This window comes from Corvus hawaiiensis, chromosome 20, assembly GCF_020740725.1.
Source record: "Corvus hawaiiensis isolate bCorHaw1 chromosome 20, bCorHaw1.pri.cur, whole genome shotgun sequence".
Taxonomy (NCBI): Eukaryota; Metazoa; Chordata; class Aves; order Passeriformes; family Corvidae; genus Corvus; species Corvus hawaiiensis.
The window spans coordinates 10,895,321-10,916,893 of record NC_063232.1 but is presented as its reverse complement, the minus strand read 5'-3'; the positions used below and the strand labels follow the sequence as shown (position 1 = coordinate 10,916,893).

The 21,573-nt window shown below is 51.5% G+C and overlaps 1 protein-coding gene across 1 annotated transcript; it reads right to left on the bottom strand.

The window, feature by feature from the left end:
• Positions 1-1,345: 1,345 nt before the first annotated feature.
• On the bottom strand, positions 1,346-20,820 carry LOC125336434 (eosinophil peroxidase-like). The gene is made up of 13 exons (XM_048324943.1): positions 20,746-20,820; positions 19,469-19,562; positions 18,000-18,175; positions 15,921-16,041; positions 14,233-14,362; positions 12,992-13,198; positions 11,434-11,749; positions 9,023-9,183; positions 7,389-7,635; positions 6,789-6,959; positions 4,556-4,793; positions 3,385-3,599; positions 1,346-2,252 (listed from the first exon to the last, which is right to left on the bottom strand). The coding sequence occupies exons 1-13, from the start codon at positions 20,816-20,818 to the stop codon at positions 2,224-2,226; spliced, it is 2,178 nt and encodes a 725-aa protein (XP_048180900.1). The 5' UTR covers positions 20,819-20,820; the 3' UTR covers positions 1,346-2,223.
• Between the last annotated feature and the right edge of the window lie 753 nt (positions 20,821-21,573).

Sequence of the window (21,573 nt, the reverse complement as noted above, 5' to 3'; positions counted from 1 at the left end):
ATTAGCTTCGGAGACCAATTTATGAGCAAAGATATGGCTGGAAGTGCTTGTAATTACAGGAGAAGAGGTTTTACAAGAAAAGGTCTTCTGGCTCATGAAGACTTCTGTGGTATCCAGACAGCCCTGACAGAAAAGAGCGCAACAGACTGGAACCGCCTGGGCTGCAGGGCTTGCATCCAAGGGTTAGTTTAGAGTCCAGCCAGTGAACTCTGGCTAGGAAGTAAAACAGTTTATCACTGTAAATCATAGGAAAACTGAAGGGGGAAAGGGCACCAAGAGATCTGCAAGGCCAACCAGCTACTCGGAGCAGGGTTAACAGCAAACCCAGAGAGCTTGCTCAAGGCCTACACAGTCTGGGAGAATACCCAAGGCTGGAGATCCCAAGATCTCTCTCATCCCTGTGTCTGCACCACACCCTATCTCAGGGAATAACGTTTGTCTTTGTCTAAAGGTTATTTCCCTTTTTGTAACCTGCATCTTCTTGTCCTGTGGGCCTCTGGGAAGTGTTCACCTTCACAGCTATTCCTTAGAGAGACTGAAATCACCATGTGCTGCAGCCCACTGGCCACCTTGGTGGGCATCCACCGAGGAAAAATTGAGTTGGCACTGGGAGAAGGACCTGACAGGATGAACTTGGGTCGGACATCCAGGTCTGAGCAGAAACAGCTGGGTGAGGCTGCAGGTGGGAAACAAAGTGAATGAGAAGATTCAACAGAGATGAGAGAGAGAGCTGCGCTTCTGAAATCAGCAGCAGAGGTTGATCAAGGTAAACCATCCCATCCCAGCTCCTGCAGGATGCATCCTCCGCCTCAGGAGCTCCACTGGCCAAGGCAGGCACATGCCAGGCACCCTATGGACAGTCCCTATGCTGCTGTGCCAGCATTGCAAGTGTTTGATCAAGTTGATAAAGTCAATCAAATTGTCCAAATTTCATCTTGGCTAAAATACAAAAAATCAGGTGTCTGTGCTTAGTGCACACAGAGGGGTTGTGGGTGATTTGAGCCAGTCACGTCCTCCCCCAGAGGGGAATTGCTGAAGACAACAGGTAATGAAGGATGCTCTGTCCCCGAGGGGCTGGGCAGACACGGGGCTGTGTCACCGTTAGACAACCAGGAGTGGAAAACCAGAGCTGCAGAGACTGGGGCAGCCCAGTCAACACCTCCCACCCATCAGTGCTGACTTTCATAGTTCTGCATCACACTGGAGTTACGGTCAGAGGCTGCAGCAAGAAATACCTTCTTTCTTTAATGACACACCGCTTCAGGAACTGCCTTTTCCCAATATTCTCAGAGAAAACCTACCTGTGGTTGCTGCACCTTTTACAAAGCGCAAAGAACATCTTGGCCTCAGCCCAAAATTGCAATTTATTAAGCAATAAACAGGAATATAGCAGGCTACAGAGGGAGGAGAAAGTGGGTTTGATCCCTTTCAGAAAAAGGGAAAAAACTGGATTGAAACCAGAATAGTTGTTACTTTCTTGTATGTTCAGACTGTTCTTATCTTTACCAGGCCACATCCCACAGCTCTACAGTCCAGTAGTGAGCCATGCTGGCTCGTGCCAGGCTTCAGGAATAACTTGTCACGGGTTTCTGTCACATCAGAGGAAGTTTTGGGCATTCTGGAATATGGGAAATAGTGGTGAGAAAACTCTCTTCCATGTGGCAAATTTTTCCTTCCATGCTGGAGCAAAACCTGGCACAGAGCATTTTAGGACAGTGTGTTTGGGTGCAGGACAACTATTTCTGCTTCTCTCTGAGGCATCTTGCCCTTAGTAAATTTTCTCTGGAAATTGAAGGATTTGTTTCTTTCAAACAAAAAAATCTGAGAACAAAAATCAGCTGTCATTGCAATGTCCTGGAGCATTCTGTGGGGGCTGAAAATTTTAAAAGTAAGGTCCAAAACGTGTTTGACAGTAAATCTTGGTGAAGCATTGTGTGGTTCTATGGCCTAAGCCAGCAGCTGGTGTGATTTGGGATCAGCCTCTGGATAACTCATTTCACTTGGCTTTGTGATACTGAGTGATTGCACAGATCTGGGGCATCTCTTCATGAAGTTCTTTCATTCCTGGGCTCCATCCCACTGTAAAGGCTTCATGCAAATCAAGCTGAGCAAATGACAGAACCATGCTCAAACATTGCAGGCAGTAAAAGCATAAACACAGTAAAAATTAATAATCCACCTCAGCAGCTTCCCGAGTCTGGACATCTGGGAAATCCTCAATGTTCAGCATTTAAAGTCACCAGAATCTTTTTCTAGAGGAGATAAAAAGCTTTGTGTTAACAGAAAAGAACCTGCCTTAGCTCCCTTATACCTTGTGTGATTTGTTTCCACAGGTTAAGCTGGAAAAGAGGGATCAAAAACTGGTATTATGAGAGTGTGGCAGGACCTGACTGTCAGGAAAGGAAGGATGTTCTGTTAGGAAAAGGCACTGGAACAGCCTGCCCTTCCCGGGGAGAGCCACTCTTCCCTGCATCTACTTCCCACGGATTTCAGGGAGTATTTTGGAAGGAATTAGACCTCAAGAATTTTACAAATCCTGAAGGCATCTGAGAGAAATAGTGTAAATATAGGCAACAACTCTACAAGCAGAGATCAAAACCAGAAACCCTTCAGTAGACTGGGAATTCCTTTTCAAATGCTGAGTTGCTTTTGGCCTTACAAGGATGTGCTGACAAACAGCATCTCAACAGACAGAGCAGCCTCCTCAGTCTGGGCATTGTTTCCCAGGCAGGAAACCCTGGCATCAACAGTGAAGGGCTAAATGGAAAGGCTATTAATCAGAAAAAAATCCCAGGCTGGGCCAGGCTGGAGGGGACCCCAGAGGGTCCCTGGTGCCACCTCCCTGCTCAGGCAGGGCCATCCCAGAGCACAGGGCACAGGATTGTGCCCAGAGGGCTCTGCAATATCCCCGCTGAGGGAGACTCCAGTCCCTCCCTGGGCAGCCTGTTCAGGGCTGGGCCCTGCCCAGGGCAGCAGTTCTGCCTCCTGTGCAGGGCAATTGCTGGGCTCAGGCCCTGCCCGGTGCTCTGGTGCCACTGCCGGGCCCCGGAGCAGAGCCTGGGCCCTGCCCTGAGCCCTCCCTGCAGCCAGGGACAGCCAGGGCTGAGGGCCCCTCTCAGCTGGGGCTCCTCTCGAGGCTGAGCAGCCCCGGCTCCCTCAGCCTGTCCTTGTTAAAAAAATTCCCAGAATAGGGCACTTGGCTTGGTCTGCCAAAAAATCTGCATTTTGCAGGAGCTACTCTGAGTACACCTGGTGAAGTGGAGCATCTAAAGCTGTACCTGGCACACAGGTCCAGCCCCATGTCAGGCAGCTCAGTTTTAAACCACAGGGTCTGGCTTTCTCAGGGGTGTGCAGGCAGGATCTGCTGCTGTTTGCAGATCATACCTTGCTCCTCAGTGCTCGTTGACTTCCAGGGTCTGAGGTCCAGCTTTGGGATCTGACTGCAGCTCACAAAGTCACGGGGGTATCTGTTAGCCCGAAAGATATTCCTTGATACTTTAGTGATGCCGGTGTTGTCACATATTATTCTTGACAAGGAGATTCTGGCCAGTGAACAGCGCTGGCGAGGAGTGAAAACCCCAGGGTTCTGCCACCAGAACCTGCAGGAGAAAGAAAAAGACACAACAGATTTTTGCCTTCTGCCTTCTTCACATTCATGACTCCCACAATATTATTTCCCATTAACACTAACTTCTTCTGCCAATAACAAATTTGAATTTCTGTTATTTAAATTGAGAGCCCTGACTCACCAGTTGGATAATTGCCTTGCTTTTCTTTTGGCCATGGACATGTAACAAAGCTGCAATTGAATGAATTGCCCTCAGATGAGGCACAGGCACCCTCTTTCAAATGGGAAAGGCTGCATAGACTGTGCACAGGCTGGGGTTACAGCCACATGATTGCCATGTTGGAACAAGACCTATAATTACTCAATTTTTTAGAAAAGGGTTCATTTCCTGCCATAAAGACAGGATTTCTAGACATGCAGCAGACTGTTTGCCTCTAAGCCCCCCATCCTGGTGTCTCTCTCAGCACAATCGTTTCCCAGAAACATGGGTTGTGATCCCATTTTCAGGCAATATTGCTGGCAGGTACAGGGATCTTGCTTCATAAATTCAGCTTTAGATGGGGAACGTAATTCACTGCTGCACCTGAAGCCCCTGAGCAACCTCAAGGAGAAGAAGGAGGAATTCAGGTGTGTTGAAACCTCAGCATTGCTGAAGTGATTTTGGCTGACAAGAAAACCCCAACCCACCACATCCACCACAAGCAAAGACCAAGCCCTGCCACGTGTCAGAGCAGAGGGTTCCAGTTCAGAACTGGGCTGGGAAGAAGAAATAGTGAGACATCACTTCACTGGGAAGGGATCTTAGCGCAGGATCTCAACCATCAGATGAGGAATAAGCACATCACTACAAAGAGAAAGAAACTTTTGAAGGAGTACTGAAAAAAAGGCAACAAACAACTGGAGTGGTTTTCAGATCTGTGTGAAGAAATCTGCATAAACTCCAGCCTCCCTGTACTTTGAGGTTGGTGTACCCAGCTCCCCTCTTACCTGTCCCCATCACGAATGTTCCTGAACTGGGTACCAATGAGACAAGCCATGAGGGGCCCAACTCGGCCTCCATTCACAAAGGGCTCTGCAAGGGCCCCAATCCAGATGTCAATGTTCTTCGGTGTCCCATAGAGCTGCAGGAACTTCTTTGCCAGCTTCTGATTCCGCAACACTCGACCAAGTGACTTCACTCCAGTGGGCTGTGAGAGCCCACAGAATCGTCTCCAGGAGTTGTAACCTGCAAGTAGTTGGATGTCAGAGCAGATAGAGCACTAATGTGCCACCCCCTCCTGGAAAGATTTTTCCTTCTCTTTTGCAAAGAGACCTACAGGGTCCCAAAATGTTTAAAACATTTTTCTGTATTTCTGTTAACGCTACTGACTTCCCGCTCCTCAGAGCCAGTTCCTCCTGCCTGGCCTTTCTCCTGTTTAGGGAGAGCCGTGTCTTTGCAGGTGGGAGTTGTTCCACCACCTTCCAGCAATGTTCTGCTCCACTCAGCAGGGATGCAACTGACGTTGCCTTCACTGAAAATGAACCTGGACAAGATGTTGATGACCCCTCTCTCCATAACAGGAGGATGACCAAGTGCTTCCCCACAGCTGGTCCCTGTCCAGCCGTGGGGACAAGCCACCCACTCCACACAGCCCAAGTTACTTTAGCCACCAGACTTTGCCAGCTGGACTAATTTTTCTGGACTGCAAACAGCCAAAAATCCACTGGGCCACAAATGGTGCATAATTCTGCATCTTGGTGGAGGAGATGAGATGATGCTGCAGCAAACCCCTCTGCTGTGAGCAGGATGTCAGGGAATCATGGAATGATTTGAGTTGGAAGGGATAATAAAGCTCATCTCATTCCAACCCCCTTCCATGGGCAGGGACACCTCTCACTGTCCCAGGCTGCTCCAAGCCCCAGTGTCCAGCCTGGCCTTGGGCACTGCCAGGGATCCAGGGGCAGCCACAGCTGCTCTGGGCACCCTGTGCCAGGGCCTGCCCACCCTCACAGGAAAGAATTTTTTCCTGATATCCAATCCAAACCTACTGTCTTCTGTCTAAAGACCAGGGAGAATTAGGAGAAAAAGACACACCATATGGTGCCTGGATGACACCACTGTCAAACAATTCCAGGACACAGAGAATTTTCTTAATCAGAAAATTAATTAGGGAGGGTTTTTGACCTTGCTATGCCATCACCACCTTAATGGATGTCTAATATAAAGGAGTACAGCAGCACTCATTGGTGGGTTGAGACCTAAAGCTAAACCCAAATTCACTAGAAATACATGTCACTCCCACCATGTTAGGTCTGGAAACTCAGGATTTGTGGTTCCCATCAGGTTTTGCATGATGGTGTTCCTCAACAAAGCATGGAAAAAATCACAACCTTCTGTTGTGACCAAGGCAGAGAAATTCTGTGAGCTGATGATGCACCTGGATGTACCACAAAGCCTTTGACTGGGCTTAAAACCCGTGGATCCAGCTCAGTTTTCATCCCAGTTTCAAACAGGAGCCCTGTTGCATCCCTCACGATGTTGCTGACACAGCAGCTCCGGGCACTTACATCAGCCTAATGACACTGTTGGGCAAGGACCCACCCAGGAGTCAGCTCTGAAGTCCCATCAACAATCTATTTCTCAAGACCATCTTGCAATGCCATTACACTGGTTTTGCAGAGCCCTGAGAGTGGTTCTGACATGCTTGGTTGTTTGTTGTTTTTTTTTTTTTTCTGGGACACAGATTTAATAGAGACATTATAATGAGATTTTCTTTACATATTGGAATCTGCTCTTCCAGTCATGTGTGGACTACAGATGGTTGCAGAGAAGTCACAGGGGACTTACAGCCCTAATTCCACTCCTGCAAACTTGTTGCTGAGCTATTTTACCAATAAAATAGAAATGAGTCAGTCACTGAACACCAGACTCTGGTCTGTGCAATGCCCCGTGTTCTCCTGCCTCCACGTGTCTCCTGCAGCTTCAGCCAGGCTGTGCCTTCAGTGCTCAGCCTCCACCCACTTACCTGTGGTTGTTCAGAAACAAGGAAAAGGTTTGGGAAAGAGCATCATAGAATCACCGAAGGTCCTGCGCTGGAAGAGACTTATAAGGATCACTGAATCCAACTCCTGAGTAATTTCAGCCAAGCATGGGCTGGAGAAGTTTCTCAATGTTTAATCACAAAAACGCCTGATTTCCACTTGTTTTCCTTTGTAAGCTCTGCTCCTACAGCTGACTTACCTGGAAGGCCGTGATCTCGGCTGCGCTGCATGTTGAGGGCAGCTAAATCAAACCCAATCCTTTCAACCTGCTCAAACAGCCGATCCCGGAGCTCGCTCACCACCATCTGCTGCTGTGTCATCAGCTTGGCCTGGTTGGCCATGAGGCTCCGGAGATATGGATCAATCCCTCCTGCAGAGAAATCCCATCCACAGGGAAACTGGGATCAATTCCACCTGAAGCAGGGACGTGTGAGCAGTGCAGGGAGGCTGGTGTGTGTGTAAGAGGCCCCAGAGAGGTGAGCACAGCTTATATTTAATGATAAGCTTCTACTACCTGAGAATCAATTTTCCTGCGCTTAAAGAATTAAGAAGAAAATACTTTGAATAATGTTCTTGGAGGCCACAGCAATTAAGCAATCAGACCATTTTGTAACATGATGGGCTGCCCTTGACTACAGGGAACAGTTCTGTTGGGAAAGCTCTGGCTGGTAGTAAAGGCCATTTAATACATTTAATGCAAAATGCTTTTAAATTTGGCTGAAGCAGGAGCTCATCCAGAGAGGGCAAAAAAGGAGGAATGAAATAAATCCATACTGCAGAGCTGCAAGAAAGGATTTACCTTCTTGAATGATCCTCCAGACAGCAAAGAAGGAGGTTCTGAGTTGAATTTCAGGAGTTATGGGTCTGTAATTTTCATCTAAGCGACCAACAGTTGGGGGGACTGCAGCATGAGCAAAGCGAAAAGCCAAGGTGAAGACGTTGGATATCCGAGGATCCACAGACTCCTTGTAGCCCCGGTAGTGAGGAATGAACCTCCGGAACCTGCATCCCAACAGGAGAGGCAGGTAGTCCCTGTAGGTTATGATCTAGGGGGGAACAAGGAAAGGATGCACTGTTAATGTCTTCATCAGTTTCTGTGCCATCAGTTTCTGTGGAAGCAAAGTTGTTGTTCACGTTCTCTCTGCCACCACGCTCTGGCAGGTGAGAGCAACATAATAATGGGTTGGACTCAATGATCTTAGAGGTCTTCTCCAGCCTAATTGGTTCTGTGATTCTGTGAAGATAAAAGGCTGCCAAATCCTCCCAAATGTTGCCTCCTTGTCACCATTCCCAGCAGGCAGGCAGAACTGCACCTTGTGTGCCTCAGATGGCACAGATAACATTGGCAGATAACAGGGGTAACACCACCCACGGGCAGCTCCTGAGTCCTCCCACAGCAGAAATTTCCAGTCCTGCTCTCATGTCTCTCTGGGATATTGAGAAGGCAGCACAATATAATTGAAAAAAAAAAAAAATCAAATTCTGTGTCCGTAGGAGAAAATGGATTGTCTGAAAACTGCATGAAGATGAAACCATTGATGTAAACACAATGATGGGATGATACTTTTAAGGACAATCCTTCGAGTGTTTGCCTTGCCCAGCATGGTTTTTCAGCAATACAATAATATTTAAATTGACAGCATAAAAACATAAACATTTTGATATTCCTGCTTTTTATTTTTTGTTAAACCAGCTCAGAAGACAGGTTTCAAAGGAGGTGCAGTGCCTTTGGAAACCCCATGTCCCTTTCTCTCATAGGATCCAGCCTTTCCTGCCAGCTGTAAAACCTCATCTGGCTTTGAGGCCATTCCTGCTCCAAACTGGAGGCTGGACAAGAGACCTCGGGAGGTGCTTCCCAAGCACAGAGGTGTTTGTGTGACCCCAGGATCCCATTCAGGGTCAAGTCTGGGGTGCAGCCCAGTCCCAAGGAGACACCATGACTGGCTGCACCCACCAGCACATGGGGCTTCTTCACAGAATCCCAGAATGGTTTGGGTTGGAAGGGACCTTCAAGATCTCATTCCAACCCCCTGCCATAGGCAGGGAATCATTGAGAGGAAGAGATTCACAACCCAGAGGAGTTTTAATCCAGATTTCCAGTACCATCTTTATCAGGTGCAAAACACTGGTTAAAAAACTTCTCCTCTGATTTTTTTGCCTGTTCCTCAAACAAAAATGTGCCATTAAAAATTTCATCAAGCACTTTGTAAATTTAACAGTAGAGGGACATCAAAGTTTCAGGAGGACCCCTCTGTGTTTGTCATTTCAGGTATCTCTGTGATTTTGCTTTGGTCGAAAGGGGCTGGTAGAAAGAATTTGGTCCTTTCACCCCAAAATCCTGCACCCTTTCACCACCCCACACTAGCACAGCCTAACCCGTGAACCTTGTGAGACTGCAGGCAGAGCCAGGGCAGGTGGGATGGTGGCTGGTACCTGGATCATGGCTCCCAGGATCTTTCGTGCCTCCTGGTAGAGCCTCTCATCATTCCAGTGGGGATTGAGGCTCTTCAGCTTTCCAGCCAGGCGGTTGTGCTCCCGCACGAAGAGTGTGTGCATGCAGGCCAGCTCCAGCATCTCACTCGCACGGGTGTCACCTGGGAGGGGCACATACGGCACTGGAGTGGGAATGTCATACTGGGAAGCGAGCACAGGGGAATTTTTAGATGTCTCAATATTTGTGTTGTGAAGGAAATGGGTAAGAAACACAGAGGAGGAGAAGGAAACCAAGGATTGGGCAGCACCGGGTTGGACAGGTCACAGCTGTGCTGAGAATCGCAGAGAGGTGGGGAAGGTTTCAGTGAAGGCCTGGGAGCATCAACTTAAAAAGTTAAATACAAGGAGGTGTTCTCCAGGATTCCATATCAGAGACATTTGGTCTCAGAGCTTGAAATGCAAACGGGAAGAGGGAAGTCAAGATGGCCCAAGGAGCTCTGAAAGTCAGAAGGCCTCCTTCAAACCAGCTGAAACTGTGGCCAAAGCAAGGTGACAGTCACAGTCTCTCTGGGGAGTAAAAGGAAAAGCAAAATGAGTCAACTTGCAGGAATAAATTACAAACAGCATCACAATGAAATATCAAATCCTTCTTCAAACATCTGGGGCAGGAAACCCAAGAGCAAGCAGGTGATGAGAGTATAGACAAGCACTCAGAGAAAAGTAAACATGTTGTATTCAGCCCCTTTGTCCCACAGTAAATAGAGGCATTTGCTCCTGCACTTGGCACGGAGCCCTTTTCATCCACTCTCAAAGGCTGCCTGTGAGGGACTGCGGAAGGAGGAACAAAAGCAGCACTGTGAGGTTTCCATGAGCAGAATGCATCCAGCCAGAGCTTCCAGCAGAGCTCTGGGAGGAAACGCTGAGCCCTGTGAGGCAACTGCACGTGTAAAACTCCCCCAATTCTCAGGGACCGGAAAAGTCACAAATAAGGCACTGGATTTTCAAAGACGCTGCCAAAACAGCCTGAACTGATGACTGTAAAAGAATTGATGGGTCTGTTCCAGCTATGGAACAGGAACTGCTCCTCACTGAGAGCCCATGGGGCCAGAAGCCCCTCCTGGGAAGCACCTGATACTCCTGGCTGCTCTGCTTCTCACTGGGCACATGCCTTTGGCCACAGGTCCTGCATGGTCCTCACCAAGGAGAGACCTTCACGGGACTGGGGGAGCAGGTGAACACACGGAATGACCCATGGGCAGGTGGAAGGCTGTGGGAGCCTGGAGGGAGCATGAAACACCATGAGCTTCAGAGGAGGGAGCTGATGGGTTGCAAGGAGCATGGGGATGTTCAGAGGAACTCCAGCCAGATGTGAAGGGGGCCAAGGGAGTAGAAAGCAGCTCCACAGCTGATGAGATCTGTTGTGCCCTCAAGCTTTCTCCAGCAGTGCCACAAGCAGCCTGGCGTGTTCAGAGCCAGCAGGAGCCAGCCGGGAAGTCCTGCTCTCCAAAAGAAATAGGCCAGGAAGTGAGACACTAATTCATGAGTTGTATCAGAAACATCCCTCTCTGGGGTCCCACAGGCTCGTGGCAACATCCTGGTCCTCAGTAGCAGGACCAGGAGAAGGGAATAGTGCTAAGGATCCGTGAGGTCAGCTCTGTCTCTGTGACAGAACGTGGCAAAGGACAGCAGTGGGGAAGAGGGAGGTGGCTGTGCAGGGATTTGGCTGGAGGGAAGGCTTGGCTTTGGGAGCCTGTCTGGCTTTGGGAGCCCGTGCCCAGGACCAGAGGAATTATTTTGAGTTGAAGAAGGGGTCAAGGGGATACCAAAAGCATGACAAAGGGTAAACGTAGCAGGAGGGTGTCCTGATGGCTGGAGTGCTCCCAGTGCTCCCTCAGCCTTCACAGTGGTGGGAACACACCCTAAAAGGCCACCTTGGTCTGGTATTGGCCTCATGCTCATTCCAGCTGGGATCCAAGCTCCTCTCACAGTGCAGCAGGGACATACAAATGTTTCCTGCTGTGCCCCAGCACAGTAGTTACACAGCTGTTCCCTTCCTGCTGGGATAGAGGCACCCATGGAATGACAAGTACGGACCAGCCATGGCCTCCAGGCCAGGCTGCCATTGCTGTGCCTGCTCAGCTCCATCATGGCACTGGTCCCTAGGTCACTTCGGGCCCTGCACCAGAGCTGCTGAGCGTGGATGGGACACCTTCACTCCAGGTTTATCCTGACAAAGAAGACTTGGAGATGGTGAATACCTTCCTCCTACCTAGCACAGCCTCAGTCTCTCATGTTTTGCTCCATTCTATTTTCTACTTAAATAAGAAAAGCAAACAACTAAAGAAGTGAACTGGAGCTGGTGGAATTGTCTGCCTCAGATTCCAGGTTTGGGGTGTCAGCACCCAACTCACCCGCAAAAAAACAAGGGATTCGAGCTGCCCCGCTGGCCTTGAGGCAGGGCTCCTTCCTCATGGGGCCGAAAGGCATGTAGGCCCTGCCCCTGTCTGTGAAGTTCTGGTTCACAGCCAGGAGGCCCCGCTGGCTGCTCCGGTCCCGCAGCCGCTTGGCCACGGCCGCCTCGCTGCCGTACACGACGCTGCCGTCCAGGAAGGAGGTCAGCGCGTTGATCTGCTCCCGGATCGCCCTGCCCCGCGTGCAGGTGGGAGCTGAGCGGAAGAAAGGGAGGCAATCCCTCCTGTTGGTGATTCGGGGGTCGTTGGGTGGGATCTGCAGATAGAGAAAAGGAAAATTCATCAGCGGCTCAGGAGATGGAGACAGGCAGGAGCCCTCTCACAGGGCATAAATCTTGAGAAGAAGGGTCAGATTGACAGCAGAGATGCTGCTTTAGGAGCCCAAGTCCCAAACAGCCTGGAGACACCTAGGTTTTCCTAAAGTCCTATGGATTCCTAAAGTTTTTCCCCTGAAAACAAATACATTGGATTGAATCTTTAAGGCTCAGTTTTCTTATCTCCATGTCTACCCCACAGACAGTTGTCATCCAAAACTTGTGACCCTGCCTGCATTCTCAAATGCATATCAGGCAAATACTCAATGATGCTCCATCCCATCATACTTTTCCTTGAGAGGAATTAGGGGAACACATGGGAGCCAGAGCTGCAGCAGAACTTCAAAGGCAGGAGAGCAGGGCTGCAGGAGGGACATGGACATGATCTGGAGCAAAGGAGGCTCAGGGGGGACCTTGTGGCTCTGCACAAGTCCCTGACAGGAGGGGGCAGCCGGGGGGGTCGGGCTCTGCTGCCAGGGAACAGGGCCAGGAGGAGAAGGAACGGCCTCAGGCTGGGCCAGGGGAGGCTCAGGGTGGACAGCAGCAGGAATTTCCCCATGGAAAGGGTGCTCAGGCCTTGGCAGGGGCTGCCCAGGGAGGTTTGGAGTCCCCGTGCCTGGAGGTGCGCAAAGAAGGCCTGGAGGTGGCACTGAGTGCTCTGAGCTGGGGACAAGGTGGGGATTGGGCACAGGGTGGACTCGATGGTCCTGGAGGGCTTTTCCAACCTAAATGATTCTGTGATCTACTGGAGCAGGGACCACGATGTGGCTCCTGCTAACGCCGCAGGCACTGCTGGGAGATCTCGGCACTCCCTTGTCCCGTGCACAGAGCACTTAAGTCCCATGGATTTTCTGGGTTGTTGACACTCCCCAGTGTCTGTCTGTGACATTTCCTGTTCTCCAGGCATCACCCGTGCTGCCTTTGCACTACAGCTCCAAACAAAAACCTTTGCTGAGGGAGATGGGTAAATGCCTGGAAACCTGGAAAAGGCTGTGTCTGTGCCTAAACCCAGGGACAGCCTTGGCAGTGCTGTCACTGCCACCACACAGAGTGCTCTGACCTCCTTGGCCTGTTCTGGGAGGATGCTCCTCCATGGCCAAGGGCCGGGAGAGCCACCAGCGTCTCCTGGTTGGAAGGCAGATGCCCTGTCCCTTCCTCCTCTGGAAGAAGGAGGCTGCCCGTACCTGGATGGGAAAGCAGGGAGGCTCCTTGGCACAGCTGGTGTCACAGTCTGTCCCACCACTGAAGGGGAATCTGGCTGGGGTTTCCGGGCTGAAATCCAGATCGTGGTCAATAAACTGGCCCCACTGCATGAACATGAGGGATCTCTGCTGGTCCATCCGGAGCTGCTCCGGGGGGAAGCGGACGATCTCGTTGGACACTTGTCGGACCTGCAGGGATGGAGGCAGAACACCTTGCTGGGAAATGACCTGTATGAACAGGTGCACCCAGTTGCGGGGTCATCAGCAAAAATTCCCAAGGCACTTCTGGTGCTTTGCAGACAAAAAACCCCAAATCTATCTGCACAGGAAGGTGTCACCATCATCGAGTGCCCTTCGCTGAGCACTGCCCTGCTCTGGCTCTAGGCAGGGATCTGAGCCCCCAGGCCAAGACTGTCCCTTGATGGACTTAGGGAAACAGCTAAGCAAGCCTGGGAAACAGATACAAAACAGATTTTAAAATACTTTTTTTGAATAGAAGTGTGGAAAAAAGAGTCCCTGGGAATTTCTGGAAGTTATCTCAAAGTTCTCCTCCCTTCTCATCCCTTCCCCAGCCATCACAGTTCCCCCATGTTCATGTATTACTACAGAAAAAGTGGACACTGTGCTGTGCAGGAGGGCTAGGAAGTACAACAAATCCATGAACACAACCCCAGCTCCTCATCAGAGCTGTTGTTGCACCAAGCTCAAGCGACCAGAAGCCACATCAAGTGTCCATGCTCACATCCAGGTGCCACAAGAGCCACAACCCCTGCAGTTCACCCACCCAGGGACCCCCACACAGCATTTCTGGCCGTGTATTTTTTGTTCTGGGGATTCCCTGGCTCACTTTATCCTCTCCATAATTGCTTTTCAGGAAACAAAAACTGCCAAAAACCAAATCAAAAAAGGTGAGTAAAATAATTTGGCTTAAACGCACTCAATTTAAAAGAACATATTGTGTAATTCTGCATTCCTCCTGTGATTCTGCAGCAATCAGATTAATTTTTCTTTGCTTTTCCTGAAGGCATGGGACTTAGGAAGCTTTCCTAATAGATCTCCCTGGATATTCTCAGACCATCACCCTGAAGCTGGTGAATTTAAGCTCCTCCAACCTGATCAACAACTTCAGCTGTTGGAGGAGCCCTTCGGTGCCTGTGGCCTGTCCAAGAACTTGACAATCCCTAGGCCCTGACACTGCATTCTGAGACTGTTACAAACTTTACCAGTGGAAGGGGGAATCCAGAGAAACGCCTTCCTTCCGTCCACCCACGGGGCACGGACACGCCATCCTCATATTCTGCCGGCAGCCACCTGGCCAGGGCTCTGTTGGAGGCTCCTAGGGATGGGTTCCTCCTGTCAGGGGCAATGGGAAAACAGCAAACAGAGCCAAGAGCTTGTGGATGTGGAGAGACATGGACCTTGGAATGGGAGCACGCCGTGGTTTGGGAACTGCTGCAGCTCTATGGGTTTGGTGCTATCAGTAAACCTCAGCATTAATAACAACAATAATCAGAATTGTTTAGGTTGGAAAAGACCTTTCATAATCCACCCCAAGCCTCAGCTTCTCCCAGGCAAGAACTCCAGCCTGATCCAGCCTGAAGAAGGGTCCTCAACCTCAAACTGTGGCTGGAAAACAAAGCTGGAAGCTGAACACCAAAGAAAGGGGAAGAGCCTTGGACTGGAATTACCTACAGTGTCGAACAGAAATTGGGGGATTTGGACTGTGAGGTTACCGCGCTGTTGGTTCTTTTGAAGGTCGTTACTGAAGATGTCCCTGCCCATGGCAGGGGGTTGGACTGGATGACCTTTAAACCTTTCCAAAATTGCTTCCAACACAAACCAGCTTGTGACTCTATGACTGTAGTTTGATTAGACCATTAAAACCTTATCAGAGTACTAATACTCTACGTTGGAGTGCATGTCCAAAGGGTGTTCTGTGGTGGCCTCTCACCCACAGGGGTGCAGCACTGCCCAGGGCAGTGGAGAGACAGAGCACAGCTGAGCCCCCCTTCCCCAGGGCCTCAAGTCTGGATCAGGTATAATGGACCTGTCCTTATTGCAGAACCCACATCCCCCTGAAGTGGAAGGAGGCAGGAAGGTCTCTCCTTAGTTCTTACACAGCCCCCTGAAGGATAAAGCACCTCGGGGCAGGGAGAGCTGGCTGAGCTCCTTCCTCTGCCTGAGCTGCTCCCAGGAGCTTTCCAGCTCTGTTCGTACAGGGGATGTTTCTGAGCTGTCCCTTTCAAACACTCCGTGCTCAGCAGCTTCCCATGTCTCCCACATTCTCCATTCCAGCTGTGGGAGGTGCAGGAGGTGCTCTCCCAGCCCATGTGCCCAGATTCCTCCCACACACAGTGTGGGGCAAGGGGATGGCTACATCATGCCCAGTATGGATTTAGGTCAGAAACCCTTGGAGACCTTGCCAAGGGACAGGGCCAGACAAAGTCTGTCCCCAGCAGAGAGCTCCTCCTGCTTTGGCAAAGAGCTGGTTCAGGTACATCACCAGGAACCTTCCAAACAGGACTGGAATTAACAGCTCCACACATTACTAGGAAATACTGAGGGGTGTGAAATCCTATACCAAGGTGCCTGCGTGGGTCATCCCTGGGGAAGTGGGTCCAGTTCCACTTACAGAGGATGCATCCATCCATAGAGTCATTTACATTAACCTTATCACCAGCCCGGAGCACTGAGTGCCATGTGCACTCCTTCCTTGGACACCTCCAGGGATGGGGACTCCACCAGCCCCCTGGGCAGTTCCAATGTCCAACCACCCCTTCCAGGAAGAAATTCCTCCTGATGTCCAACCTGAACTTCTCCTGGTACAACTTGAGGCCATTTCCTCTCATCCTGTTCCATCCATCCATCCATCCATCCATCCATCCATCCTCTTGCTGACATAGCCCCTCACCTGTTGTTGCACTCGCCAGTGATGGTTCTGTAGCCAGAAGCAGCACAACTTATTTTCTTATCCTGCTGGTCACATCCAGTGGCCTTGAAAATCATCTCCATCTGAGCAGGAGTCAACAAGTCTGGCGGGGAACAAGGGAGAAAAAACACCCAGGATCACACTGGCCCTGCTGGGTTTGCTCGGGAGAAGGTTTTCCTTCCTGTCCCCTGTACTGAACCTCATCATCTGCACAACCACAGTGTGCTGTCATTTAAATTGTCCTGCTCGAAGATGTGCCGAGGATGCTCTTTGAGCAGCAAATGCTTTTTCTGGTTTGGAAAGCATCAAACCCAGCAAAGCTGTGGTCAAATCTTATTTATAATCACACATTAGGCTCATGCAGCAGCAGAACGGTTTTCTAGTACTGGCACTTCCTCTCCTCTCCCTTTTTATCTCCCCCATAAAATGCAAACAGCCACAGCCATCCTAGGGGGTGTCACAAGTTTTTCCCCCTGGAAGCAGCTCCCAGTGTGTGTCACCCCTGCTCGGAGCTGCCTGGAAAAGAACCATCCTGTGGCTGGGCTCCCCAGGGGCACTGTGTTCTGCTGTGCACTCCCCTTGCAGGGGAGCTAAGTGGCAGAGCTCAACAAGAAAAGTCTTACAGAGTCCCAGAATCATGGAATGGTTTGGGTTGGAGAGACCTTAAAGACCATCTTGTTCCAACCCCTGCCATGGGCAGGGACAGCTTCCACTATCCCAGGTTTCTCCAACCCAGCCTTGGACACTTCCAGGGCTGGGGCAGCCACAGCTGCTCTGGGCACCCTGTGCCAGGGCCTCAGCACCCTCACAGCCAGGAATTTCTTCCAAACATATAATCCAAAGCTCTCCTCTTTTAGTTTAAAACCATTCCCTCTTTTCCTGTCACTATCTATCCATGCAAAAACCCTCTCCCTCTTTTTTATAAGCACTTTTAGTCACTGGAAGGGGCTCTAAGGTCTCCCCAGAGCTTTCTCTTCTCCAGGCTGACCCCCAGCTCTCCCAGTCTGTCTCTCCATAGGGAAGATGCTCCCTCTTGGCTCTTGCTGCTCTCACTGCACGTCCCATCCCTCAGAGGTTTCCTGGTCACTGCTGCCACCAACAGTCCGGGCCACAGCACAGTTTGAAAAGCCCCTGGGCAGGCGAGTGAGAGGTGGCAGCCAGGTGGCCCTCGCAGAGCTCTGGAGTGTTACTGGAGCATCAGTCCTGGATGGAGAGGCTGGAGCTGAGCACAGCCAGTTCTGTCATCACCTTCCAGGTCATCCTGTGCTGGAGCAAAGCCAGAGCACCCCATGATGGGTCTTGTCCTGCCAGTGTTTTACTGTAATGTTGGGAAAGTGTTTGAAGCCAGGCTGGAGAGGGCTTGGAGCAACCTGGGATAGTGGAAGGTGTGGGAGGTGTCCCTGCCCATAGCAGGGATGGGACTGGATGGCCTTTAAGGTCCCTTCCCACCCAAACCATTCCATGATCCCCATGAGTTCATATTTATACAGCAGGAGTCCTTCCTGTGTGTCCCTGAGCTGTTCCTCTCACTGGCCCTGATTTGCCACCTTCTCTCAGCAGCCTGGCCTGGCCTGACTCCATCTCAGAGAGGATGTTGCTCCTCCAGACAGACACCGAATGTCCTTTCACACCTCCCCATTCTCTGTTTGGACGGTGTCGTGTCGGTGACGTGACTTTGGTGCTGTCTGAGGTCTGGCTGAAGAGCTGCCTTCCTTGGGGTCAGGCTACTGGGGGTCAGCTCTGGGTTAGCTCATTCCCTGCTCAAGCACAGGAACATCTGGCAAAGCCTTCCACACCTTGACCCGTTGGAACCTGAACCTCAATACAGCAGAAAGAGCCAGGGAAGTGCACAAAACACTTTCACTAACTGAAAAACCCCCAAGTAGTATTTAAGATGGAAAAAGAGCACAGAAGAATAATTCAGCTTTGCCTCCCAGCAGTCACATGGGAGAGATTTGTCACAGCCCATCCCAACACCTTTTCCTTCCCTCCTCCCAAGCCCCAGTGACCAAACCCTGTGTCTTCCTCCTCTGCCTTCCTCCCAGCAAGGGGGATCCCTACCTGTGACGTTGAAGTCCCCCCTCACAGCCCATCGCAGCCTCTCTTTGAGCAGACTCAGGGTGGTCTGCAGATAATCCGCTGCCCGGACGGCCGCTCGTGTCCCCTCCACTGGCTGCTTGAAATACCTCAGGAGCTCTGCTGGGGTCAAGGCATTGTTCTGCAGGTTCTTCTTTATGCTACAGGGGACAAGAAACCAAAATCTGAAATGGGGCAGGGCCAGGAATGCTGCAGTTGCACACCTGAGCATCAAGCACGGCCCATCCCAAGTCTGAACTGCTGGAGAATCACTGGGAGAGGCCAGGGCTGCTCCCAGCACCCTCCACAGAGCAGCAGGGGGACTCGAGGAAAGGAGTCTGTGAAACTGCCCAGCTCCACCTGCCAGAAGGCAAATCTTAGGGCTTCACATCCATGAGGCACCAAATCTCACTCAGCTGTTATCCAGATATCATCAATATCTGTCACTGTCCAGAGGCCTCAGATGTCTCCTAAAGCTGCTGGAGCCTCCTCTCAGCTGGAGGGGTCCCCAAGCCAGGGAGAGGATTCAGAGTGTGGCTGCTGGCAGAGGACAGGTACGGGCTGGTAGGAACCTGGACACTCCCAAAGCATGGCTGGGAGTCCCACAAAATATCCTCACTGCAGCATCCAGCTGTCTGCTGCATCCAAGGGAGGGAACCACTGGAAATAAGCAGAAGCCTGTGCTGGTCTCAACTCAGAGCTCCTGCTCAGACCACTCTGAGGGGTGGAACAGAGCCCAGCAATAGCATCAGGTGCTGCTGTGAGGGTGGGCAGGCCCTGGCACAGGGTGCCCAGAGCAGCTGGGGCTGCCCCTGGATCCCTGGCAGTGCCCAAGGCCAGGCTGGACATTGGGGCTGGGAGCAGCCTGGGACAGTGGGAGGTGTCCCTGCCCATGGCAGGGGGTGGAGCAGGATGAGCTTTAAAGTCCCTTCCAACCCAAACCATTCCACGGTTCTGTGATTCTGTGAAAACCGAGCTGGGAGGGGCAGCCCAGAGGAGGTCGCAGATCTTGGTGACCCAAGAGACTGGTGTAAAATCAGGGTGAGCAGACAAAATCCTGCAGGTCAGCGCGCTGTGCTCCCGGAGCTCCCCACCGGGCTGTCCCCGTGCTGCGGGGAGGAGAGGCGGGGGAAGCTGCGGTGCAGGAGGGGACGGGGACACGGACGGGGACACGGACGGGGACAGGGACGGGGACAGGGACGGGGACAGGGACGGGGATAGGGACGGGGATAGGGACGGGGACACAGACGGGGACAGGGACGGGGATAGGGACGGGGATAGGGACGGGGACACGGACGGGGACAGGGACGGGGACAGGGACGGGGACACGGACGGGGACACGGACGGGGACAGGGACGGGGACAGGGACGGGGACACGGACGGGGACACGGACGGGGACACAGACGGGGACACAGACGGGGACACGGAGGTGCCACAGCCAGCCCGGCTCTCACCGGTCCCGCGTGCTCCTGTAAGCAGCATCCACCCGCTGCCGGGCCTCGGCCACGCTGCTCAGCAGGGACGCGTCCGGCAGCTCCAGCGGCACATCTGAGCAGCGAAAGGGAAGAGCAGAGGTGAGGGTGCTGGCAGGGAGCCTCCTGCGCCTCCAGCACCCGGGGGTTGGGCACGACAGCGCTGGAGGCAAGTGCTGCTCACTCTCTGGCGATCTGTGTAAAAATATATTCCTCAGGGGAGTCTGAGAGCCCCTCCATCAGTGGAGGCTTCAAACAGCCCCCGGGAGAGGTGCAGGGACCATCCCTCCTGCCCTTTCACAGCAGAGCACTTGCCCAGAGCAGCTGTGGCTGTCCCTGGATCCCTAGCAGTGGCCAAAGCCAGGCTGGACATTGGGGCTTGGAGCAGCCTGGGACAGTGGGAGGTGTCCCTGCCATGGCAGGGGTGGAATGGGATGAACTTTAAGGTCCCTTCCAACCCAAACCATTCTGTGATTCTCTGACTCTATAAACAGCCCAATTTCCCCACGGCTTTCCCCAGTGCCTCCTGCAACCTCCTGCCATTTTAACTGCTCCCCTTCCTGCCCTCGGGGGAGCTCCCAGAATGAATTTCATCTCCATCATATGCTGGCTGTAGGTCACAGAAAGGGAAGGGACAGGACCTGAGGGCTTCTCTGAGTGACAGCACTTTCCTACAGCTTCTGGGGAAGAAGAAAACTTCAGAAAATAGCACAAAAGAGATAAATATCTCCCAAATCCCCCCAGTTTCTTTTAAATATCTTCCCAGATCAGCCAAGAGTTCAGCTCTTGGACAATCCGGATGAGAAAAACTATTGCCTGGATCACAATTTGAGACAAATGAAAATCCAGGCATGTGCTTTTCATAAGGATTTGACATTGTCAATTAACAGGTGGAGGTCTCTATATGTTTTGGAGCAGTGATTCAGGGCTGGAAGAGGGGGAGTGACTGCCCCATCCCCACACTCCACAGGCCCTTGTAGCTCTCCCAGGTGCTGGCACAGGGAGGGAGACCCGCGTTCCATGGGGATGGACCAGTGCTGAGAACTGATCTCCTTTTGCCTGATTTTAAGGGATCAGGTGGGATGTGAACTGGTAAAAACCTGAAAGAGCCAAGATTGGTGCCACGGGCAGTACTAACTGTGCTCCTTCTGGCACCTCTTCAGGGCTGTACTGCTGGGTGACTCAGGCTCTTCCAGACTTAGCTTTGTCTTTCCCACTCAGAAAATCCCGACCTGCAAAGCCTGAGGAATGGACAATACCGTAGGAAGAGGATACAGATGCCTGGAACAGGCTGAGGATCACCAGAGACCCCAGGAAGCTTTCTGCCTTCATCCCTGCAAAGAAACACAAGTGAAGAAGACCAAGAACATGTGGATGCACCAGGAAGGTCCGTGCCCAGGTTGAGGATGGCATGTGTCAAGGGAGCTCATGGAGCATCCCCTTCCAAGGCAACGCTTCCAGGAGGGAGTGCACTGCCTGGGAGGTCCTGTCAGTGCCATGTGGAAAGGGAGCAGCCTCCCGGCCCAGGGACTCCCAGCACTGGTGGGAATGTGCTGGCTGGGGCTTCGGGGGCAGCAAAAAGGGAGCAGAATCTGCTGCTGGGGCAGCACACAGAGTGTGCAAGGGAGAGCTGGTGGGGAAGAGGGAAGAGCCAGGACAGCACAGCAGGTCCTCTACACCTCCATTTCTCTGCCTTTAAATTCCAATAATCCTTGCAAGTAGTCATGTCACATAGGATGTCACATAAAAACATATAAGGATTGTAGTCTCTTTACTCCTGATGAGCCTGGGATTGAGTATATTCAGATTAAAAGTTACACCAAAAGTTTGGAGGAAATAATACTTCAATATTTAGAATGTTGCTATGAAAATCACTGAGGGAGCTGTTTGTGTTCCCCAGTAGAGCCAGAGTGAAGCCAGCCATGAGCTGGGTATCACTCTATCCCCCTAATTATAAAACACGGCATTTATATTTCTGTTGTAATGGGAATTTATTCCGTTGTTACCTAGCTGTTCCGTTAACTGGGCTGCAGAAGGAGCGGGAAGTATTTAATAGCTGTTTGACAGATGTTCGGGATGCTTCTCCC